The 9,151-nt window shown below is 36.7% G+C and overlaps 2 protein-coding genes across 2 annotated transcripts; one reads left to right on the top strand and one right to left on the bottom strand.

Annotated features, from left to right (window-relative positions):
• Nucleotides 1–1,565: 1,565 nt before the first annotated feature.
• CBG27549 lies at nt 1,566–3,966 on the bottom strand (the record flags this gene model as incomplete). Its single annotated transcript, XM_045239207.1, has 6 exons — nt 1,566–1,637; nt 1,691–1,804; nt 1,940–2,072; nt 2,262–2,430; nt 3,646–3,799; nt 3,928–3,966. 6 exons carry the CDS (start codon nt 3,964–3,966, stop codon nt 1,566–1,568), a joined length of 681 nt encoding a protein of 226 aa, XP_045100002.1.
• A 3,861-nt stretch (nt 3,967–7,827) lies between these two features.
• Nucleotides 7,828–8,230, top strand: CBG17523 (the record flags this gene model as incomplete). Its single annotated transcript, XM_045239206.1, has 3 exons — nt 7,828–7,950; nt 7,999–8,126; nt 8,176–8,230. 3 exons carry the CDS (start codon nt 7,828–7,830, stop codon nt 8,228–8,230), a joined length of 306 nt encoding a protein of 101 aa, XP_045096229.1.
• Nucleotides 8,231–9,151: the final 921 nt, after the last annotated feature.

Raw genomic sequence — 9,151 nt, 5'->3', positions numbered from 1 at the left:
AAATCTCGAAAAACGCCGTTGAAAATGAAAAAAATCAAAAAAGGTGCCGCCGAGGGACGAGGATTTGAATTCCCGCGCAGTGAGAAACCTAGGCTACGGCGCCTGAGAGCATTATTTTCAAGTGGCCGACAGTGTTTTTTAACGTTTTTTACCTGTTGGAGATAAAAACGAGAAAAATCCGGAAAAATTGTCCGGTAAGAAAGTCGCGCCGCTCGCGTGGCCTAGGTTTCTCACTGAAAATCCTCGTCCCTCGGCGGCACATTTTTTTGAATTTTTTTTTCCTTTTCAACGGCGTTTTTTGGGGATTTCGGATTTTTTTCGAATTTTTTCGCAATAATATTCTGAAAATAGATAAATTTTAACACATTTTGATGCAATAAAAAAATTGACCGGAGTCCCCCTTTAACTCAGAAAAATCATGCAATAACAGCAAAATTCGAGTTGTTGAACTAAAGTTAAAATGAATAAAACAGAATTCAGGAAAAAATATAAATATCTACATTATCCATAAGACATGTGAAATTTTTGGGGGGGGGGGGGGTTTATGAGGGAACTGAACTTTTGTTTTGGGTGAGAAATGAGGTCAAACTGTGAAATTCGGAAAAGAGAGACCCTGTATTAGAAGGGCCTCTCTATGTAGTAAAAGGGCCGCCTCAAAAGGTTTTTGGAACAGTAGAATATCCCCTGTTATAAATTCTTTGTTATACTTGTTGTTTTCCATTTTACATGACGCTTTGAAAACCCAAGTTTAAGGCTGGCCCTTCTAATACATGGCTTCAAGGTATGCATTACAAATCCGTTGAATTGGTCTGTGGCCGAGTCAAGCTTATCCACTTTCTTCATTTTTGAATTGATGTCGTCGCGATCATCATCGCCACCATCACCAATAATGGGTGGTTCCTTGGTCGCGCCCTATAATGTTCGTCTTCTTTATTTTTGACGTGACGACGGTGACATCTTGATTGCGCCTTATACCCATCTGGTCCGTCAACATTGAACTTTTGAACTGTTCTGTGTTGATAAATCTATCTTTTTCATCCTTGAAGTGAAGGTGGTGTCTCGATCGCGCTTGGATGTGGTTTTTCTTTGATCCTAGGCCGACAATTCTGCAAGTTAGCTGATTAATGTTTGTAATTTAAAAATTGCGCAGGAGTCTGGCAACAATTTCTCTTTCGAAATTTTTTCGCAATGTTCAAAAACTAGGTAATTTGTATCAAAAGCCACAAGAATCATTTTTTTACTATATTTCGTTCTTACCTTGACTGTGATTTTCCACACTATGTATTCGCAATCATCATGTCCATCATTACCAAGAATGGGTGGTTTCTTGATCTCCCGCCATGCTTTGACATTTCCTTGCTCCAAATACATCTTGTTTTCTTTGTTGTCGCGCCAGTAAGCATCTATCGCCATCCGGTTCATCCAGATTTAACTTCTTTTCGTCGGACCTTTATTGCGCTGTGGTTCTTGTTCCTTGGTTGATCTTTAGTGGAAACATTATCTTGTGTTAGGGGGCATTATCTTGTGTTAGGTTCGGCCTCCAAGTCGCATTAGACATAGACGTATTAGAGTGTCTCCGTGAAGATACCTGAACTCTTGTGTAGATCGGTTTTCCTTGGGACGGAGAACTTCTCGATCTGAAAATGAAGTCTTATTTATCAAATCTGTCAGGTAGAAAATTATTCTCAACTATTTGACTGTTCGGAGTAAAGACACGAACCTTGTAATGGACCATAGGAAGATTTTCGTTGACTCGACATGATATTGTAGAGATTAGCTTTGGACTGCTCCAAGTGACCACACCCTGCAAAACGCGAAAATTGAATGAACAATGAAAAAAGTGAATAGTTTTAGAATGACAGGAAATGAAACATATCAGCTAGTCAGCAGAAATCTGGTAGGGGAAGAAGTAGAAAACATATTTGGCAAACAATCTGACTTTCAACGAATTCTTGTATTTTGAACGAATTCCCACGGTCCCTACGTTCCGATCACGATTCACACTGCATATTTTGTTTTGAGTAGTTTTTATCATTAGTGTCTGTGGGACCGTGGTCGAAACATTTGGAATCCTTTGGGAAAAGATTTAAAAATAAATTTTAAAGAAATTTTCAAAAACACGTTATAAATCACCTTCACTTGGTGGCAATTAGTATGTCGTTCTGATTCATTTTTTGATGTTCCTTGTTACGTTAACAGGATTACATCCCAAATTTCTTTATAGAGTTTTACTCACTCTCAACTTTTTGATTGATGGGTGCCCCATCTTGTTGAAAAACGTGTTTGTTTCCTCCACGACATTTTCAGTTTTGTCCTCAACCTCCAACTCGCCATAGCCAACCGATTGGTGTCCCCATGAAGATTTATCTTCTGCACTGTCTTGTTGGAACACGAAGGCGGATTGTGGAACTTCCGCGCACAGAGAGGATCCTGAAAATCATAGAAAAATAATGACTAAAAATTGTGATTTTTGTTCTCAAATGAAAATCTTTTGAGTTTTCAGGGGCCGTTCGGGTGATGGAAAAGTTATTTGTGAAAAAAAAAACACACAAATTTAAAATTTGGCGCTATTTCTCGAATGTTCTATTGGTGAGAAAACATAGCCAAGTCTTTTATTTTGAAGAAAAACACTTTTTTCGTGAATATGAGAACAATTGAATGTATTTATCGGATTTTCATTTTCACATATTTTTTCAAAAAGCAAGAATTATTCGAGTTTTTTGCTGACTCGTTTGGACCCAAAATATTCTGAGAACTCAATAAAGTCATGTAAATTGAAAGAAAAAAAACGATGCAGCTTTTTTATAAAGTGTAAAAAATCTCACCAGCTCCACAGTTTGGGAGTACAAAATTAGACATCCTTTGTGAAAATCTTATTATCGGTTTCGCTTATTTCATGAAGCACCATTCGAATCACCCGAAATTAGATTTCGGCGATTTCATCAATACCACCAAATTTTCTTTCCGGTTGTTGCCATCAGGTCCATCCAAATTGAATTTCCATTTTTTCAATCTTATTATTGATTTTTTTTCTTTCAGCATGGATTGCCATCCGGTCCGTCCCAATTAAATTTTGAGCTCTTCAATACGGTTGTTGATTTTTCCATTCTAAGGCAGGAGAGGAGTGTATGGTCCGTAATGGACCTCTCTTGTCTCGAACTGCACCCACGCCTGGTGACACACGTTGGCGTATCTGCAATTTGGTTTGAATGAATTTTCACTTACCACAATAATTTTCAAAAACGTTGAATTTAGGTAAAATGTGATTGATAGCATTTCTAGAATCTGTTTCCGAAAAGAGGCAAACTTTGTGGCTTCGCACTAACAAGGCAAATTTTAGAAATTTTGCCATTCCACTGAGTTGTACGCAAGTCAGAAAAGTTTCAAGTGTCGGTCGCCTTGACTAAATCGTTTTTGAAAAAAAACTCGGTTGAATCATCGAAAATTTGAATTTTTTCTTCACTATTTACAATGCTTTGTGTCGACGCTTTTGTGGAACGATTATGATTTTCTAGCTTCAAAATTTTCAAAAAACAGAAATAAGTAACTCACACACATTCGCATTGAACAACTTCAAATGTTTCCAGCTCGAGCGTCGAATTGCCACGCGATGTCATTAACGAGAAAACAAAGAAAAATGGGGACCGCGAGGACGTGGAAGAAGAAAATCGACTGTCGATGTGTCTGCGTCTCTTTCTGTGTGCGCGGTGAGAGAGTGTTTGCGCGCGAACAGTTCGCTCGTCATAGGAAGAAGTGAAAGAGGTATTATATGTTTTTTCATTGCAATTTCGATTGGAAACTGAATATGGAGAAGATAAAATAATGTTAGAAGAATTTACAGGACAGCAAAAAAAAAAGAAAACAGGCAAGTCTAAAATTTTAATGGAGTGGTCAGGATGAGAAAAATATAAAAGAAATGGACAATGCGGAAAAGTTTTTTTTGGGAAGTGTATAAAACAAAACCATTAAACTAACATGATTCTGGCTTTTAGCACTCGGGAGCAGCTGGAAGAGTATATTATTGTCACAATGTTTTATCTTATTTCTTTCAAAAATTCATTGAGTTCTAAAGTAAAATACAATGAACATATCTTTGGCAAAAAATTCGGGGTGTACAATGATTCGGGGGTACAAGGGGGTACAACTGATATAGGGGTACAAAATTGGTGATTCGGGGGTACAAAATTCGTGGGTACAAAAATTCGGGGGTACAACGATTCGGAGGTACAAACTATCAATGATTCTGGGGTACAACCCATTTCATTTAGGGGTACAACGCTTGTGATTATGGGGTACAATTTTTTTTGAGGGAGTTTCTGAATTTCTGAATTTCAGAGCTTGAAAATCTCAGAATTCAATGAACATATCTTTGGCAAAAAATTCGGGGGTACAATGATTCGGGGGTACAAGGGGGTACAACTGATTTAGGGGTACAACATTGGTGATTCGGGGGTACAAAATTCGTGGGTACAAAAATTCGGGGGTACGACGATTCGGGGGTGCAAACTATCAATGATTTTGAAGTACAACCCATTTCATTTAGGGCATACTTGTAACGGGCCGGGCCGGGCTTTTTCCGGAATTTGGGAGGGCCGGCCCGGCCCGGCGGGCCCGTCATTTTACTAGTTTCGAAATTTTCAAAAAACACATAAGGGGGGACCCTTATGTGATTCTTTTTCGACCAAAAAATTTTTTTTCGAGTTTTTCGATCTTTTTTGATCAGACAGACAAACAATCCGAAATACGAAAAAAACGGAAAAACTTACATTGAAAGCTCAAAATTTGGCTCAAAAATACAGAATTTTTGACACCGGGCCTTCCGGGCCGGGCCCGGGCCTTGAAAATTTCCTCAGGCCCGGCCCGGCCCGGAATTTTACAAGTATGATTTAAGGGTACAACGCTTGTGATTCGGGGGTGCAATTTTTTTTTTGAGGGAGTTTCTGAATTCCTGAATTTCAGAGCTTGAAAATCTCAGAATTCTTAGAATTTCAGAACTTTGGAATTCCAGTATTTCGGAATCTGAAAATTTTGGAACTTCAAAATCTGAGAATTTAAAAATTTCCGAATTTCTGAATCTCAGGACTTCAAAACTTCGAAATCTCAGAATTTCAGAACTTTGGAATTCCAGAATTCGGAATCTGAGAATTTCGGAACTTCAGGATCACATTGTTCTTTTTGAAAATGGAGAACTGTAAAATAAGCTTGACAAGTTTTACAAACTCAAGTTTTTAATGCTTAATTTAGGATTAAAACCCAGCCGATACTTTCCTCAATACCACTTTTTCTCAATTCTATTTCATTTCTCTTTGTTTCTTAATATTCCTTCGTTTTTACCCCAATTTTCCGTTGTTTTCCCAATTTTTCTCAATTTCCTCAATTTTCATGGTAATTAAAATTCTTCTCATTTCTTTTCACAATTTTCTAGATTATTGATTGAAGGAAACAATCACAAATTAGCAATTTACCAACGAAATTCGAAAATCCCAAAATTTTGCCCAAAATGAGCTATTTTCTCTCGAAAATTGTTCGGACGGGCAATAAAACATTGCAAAAATTATAAAATTAATTTTTTTCGATTAATTACCACGAAAATTTCAGCAAAAACGATGAAAACGAAGGAAAACGGAGAAAATCCCAAAGGTGCGAAAATCAAATTTTTGTGGTAATTAATCGAAAAAAATTAATTTTATAATTTTTGCGATGTTTTATTGCTTGTGCGAACAATTTTCGATAGAAAATAGCTCATTTTGGGCCAATTTTTGGGATTTTTGAATTTTTGTGTGTAAATCACTAAATTGTGATTGTTTCCTTCATTCAATGATCTATACAATTATGAAAAGAAATGAGAAAAATTCCAATTACCACGAAAATTGAGAAAAAGAGAGAAATTGAAGAAAATTGGGAGGAAAAAAACGAAGGAATATTGAGAAACAGAAGGAATGAGATAGAATTGAGAAAAAAAGCGATTGAGAAAAAATGATAGAATATTTCACAGCATACTTGCAACGGGCCGGGCCGGGCTTTTTTCAGAATTTTCAGGGCCCGGTCCTGCCCCTCTTTTCTCTTTTCAGAAAAAAATTTTCCTGTCTTTTCAAAAAATTTTTTGGGGTCCATAGAAAAAAATGGAAAACCTTTCGGTCAAGTAAAACATTTTTCAAACTAAGAGTGTCCATAAAAAATGATTTTTTCACAAAAAAATTTTGGAAAAATGATTGAAATTTCAAAAAAAATTCAAATGTGGAGAACCGGGGCCCGCCCGGCCCTGATTTTGCGAGTATGTTTTACAGTTCTCCATTGTTTGCTTTCCGGAAATTTCGAGATTTTTTAAAATCAGAAAGAACAATGTGACAATGAGAAGTGAAAAACTTTTGTCGGAATTTTTGGAAATTCAGAAATTGCGAAATACTGAGATTCTGATGTCCTGAAACTTTGAGATTTTGAAGTTCTGAAATTCGGAAATTCTCAGATTCTCAGATTCTGAACATCCGAAATTTTCAGACTCCGAAATACTGAAATTCTGGAGTTCTGAAATTCTGAAATTCTCAGATTCTGAAGTTCCGAAATTCTCAGATTCTCAGCTTTTGAAGTTCCGAAATTTTCAGATTCCAAAATGCTGGAATTCCAAAGTCCTGAAATTCTAAGAATTCTGAGATTTTCAAGCTCTGAAATTCAGAAATTCAGAAACTCCCTCAAAAAAAATTGTACCCCATAATCACAAGCGTTGTACCCCTAAATGAAATGGGTTGTACCCCAGAATCATTGATAGTTTGTACCTCCGAATCGTTGTACCCCCGAATTTTTGTACCCACGAATTTTGTACCCCCGAATCACCAATTTTGTACCCCTATATCAGTTGTACCCCCTTGTACCCCCGAATCATTGTACACCCCGAATTTTTTGCCAAAGATATGTTCATTGTATTTTACTTTAGAACTCAATGAATTTTTGAAAGAAATAAGATAAAACATTGTGACAATAATATACTCTTCCAGCTGCTCCCGAGTGCTAAAAGCCAGAATCATGTTAGTTCAATGGTTTTGTTTTATACACTTCCCATTATTTTTTGTTTGTATGAATCGTGATAATTTGTTTTCCGGAAACCGTGGAATTCGACGGGCTATGAACCATGAGTGTAACATCACCATCCATCATTCGCGTCTCATTATGATTTGACACGCAAGACAACAATGGATGACCATGAGAAGGTCCACTGTCCCTTTGGTGACCCGAAGGGGTGCGTGCACTGTTGCTCCACTGCTTTTCATTGCGTTCCCACGTCTTTCCCGCACCCTCACAACATTGAAAGGTACCACACAACGTCCCTTCACGTCCACCTCGTCGTTTTCCCATTCTCATATATGAACCACAGAACAATATGTCCCACTATATATTTTTGGAAAATGTAATAAACGTTTTTGATAGCTCTCATAGTTCTCAAGGTTTCTCGTTTTTTTTGAGTATTCCAAAAACTACATAGATGGAAAAAAAAACTCTGCCAACGAAGATAATTATCTTAAAATTGCTGAACTTTTATAATCTCCAAAAAAGAGTCTAGCTCATTTTGAAACAATAATAACAGAGATGCCTCGTTGTCCGTGACTCGCTAAAAAAAATGCGCTAAATTCTTTCTCTTTTTTTCTCCTCGTGCATTGTAAACGTGAATCTTTTTCAGAAACGTCAAATCGTCGTTTTGGAAGATCACGCAACTACGCTGTTTCACATTAAGGGACATCCGAGGAGGTTCTGGTACAGTTTTTCTCTCTCTCTCTCTCTCTCTCTCTCTCTCACTCCATTCTTCAGCATTTTACTCAAGAATCCTTTTTACAGATGGTCAAACGAGGCCCAGGAAGGCCGCGTAAGGATACTAATTCCAATCAGGGAACATCCAAAGGAGCTGATTCAAAAAGAAGCAGAACATCAAATATTCCGGACTCGGAAGATGATGTGCAGGTACAGTTTCTCGAGAAAATTTCCTGTTTTTGAAAAATGAGTTTTCAGGAGTCAAGGCCCAGAAGAAAATCCGCACGACTTGTTACTTATAACAAAAGTGACTCCGATTTCGAAAATAATATGATGAAAACTAGAAAAGGGACCACGGAGGAACAAAAAAAGCAAGAGATGAGAACGTAAACGATTTGTTTTTTTTTGCTACAAGTGTTCGATAAACATTTTCAGAAAAGAAAGCGAAAGAATTATACTGAAGAACAAAGAGAGATTCTACATGCAATGATTCGCAAAACACATCATCCATCAGAAGAGCAGAGGAAAAAATTGGCGGAAAAAACCAATCTGAGCACACGTCAAGTACGTATTGAAATTCGGTTTCAAGATAAACGTTCAGAGCAGTTTTTAAAACATTCGTAACTTTTTCCATCGTTTTAAGAAGCAGGTTGTGTTCTCCATTTGACACAATGCAACGTTTGGCTTTAAATTTATAGAAATTTTGTTATACCAATTGAAATTTAGCATAACAAACATTTAAACATGCTCCTAAAATCATATTAACTACGTCCATAGACAAGATAGAAATTTTAAAATAGTATCGTTTTGTAGTACTTGTCGAGTTTTATCAAATCTGATTCAGTTGGTAAAAATATTAATTCTAAAAGAAACTGTGACAAAGCCCGCCAGGGCTCGTTTTGGGTCCGTTTGCAAGTCTGCCTGAAATCACCATTCCAAAAATTGTGAATCATCGATTTTATTTGTCCAGAAAAATCTGATAAACACTGGAAAATGTTTGGCTCTATCGGAAAAGATGGGTATTTTTCAGCCGTACCTTTAAAAATTAGAACATTTCTTTTCACCATCCACGGTCTCCCGCAGAACATTTCCGAACTGCGAATCAATTTTTTGATCTACAGAAAAAAATTTGGCGCGATCACAATTGCAGGTCTAAAACCATAATTTTAGAACTTTTTATCTGTTTTTGAATAGATTGAAGATGCTTCAAATGATTCTTGAAGAATTAATTAATGGTTATAGAATCCTGTATGGTCTTTTTTCCGGAAGAAAACATGCCAAAAATAGTCATTTTTGAAAGTTTTTTACAGACAAAATGTATCTCCTCTTTCAGTTTTTGACATTTCTAGGAGTTCTATAGCTCAAAAAAACCGCAATAATTTATTCTTCATTTTGTATGGATGAATTTTTG

Source organism: Caenorhabditis briggsae (genome assembly GCF_000004555.2).
Source record: "Caenorhabditis briggsae complete genome, chrX, whole genome shotgun sequence".
In the NCBI taxonomy this organism is placed as follows: Eukaryota; Metazoa; Nematoda; class Chromadorea; order Rhabditida; family Rhabditidae; genus Caenorhabditis; species Caenorhabditis briggsae.
This window is presented reverse-complemented; position numbering and strand designations above follow the sequence as displayed.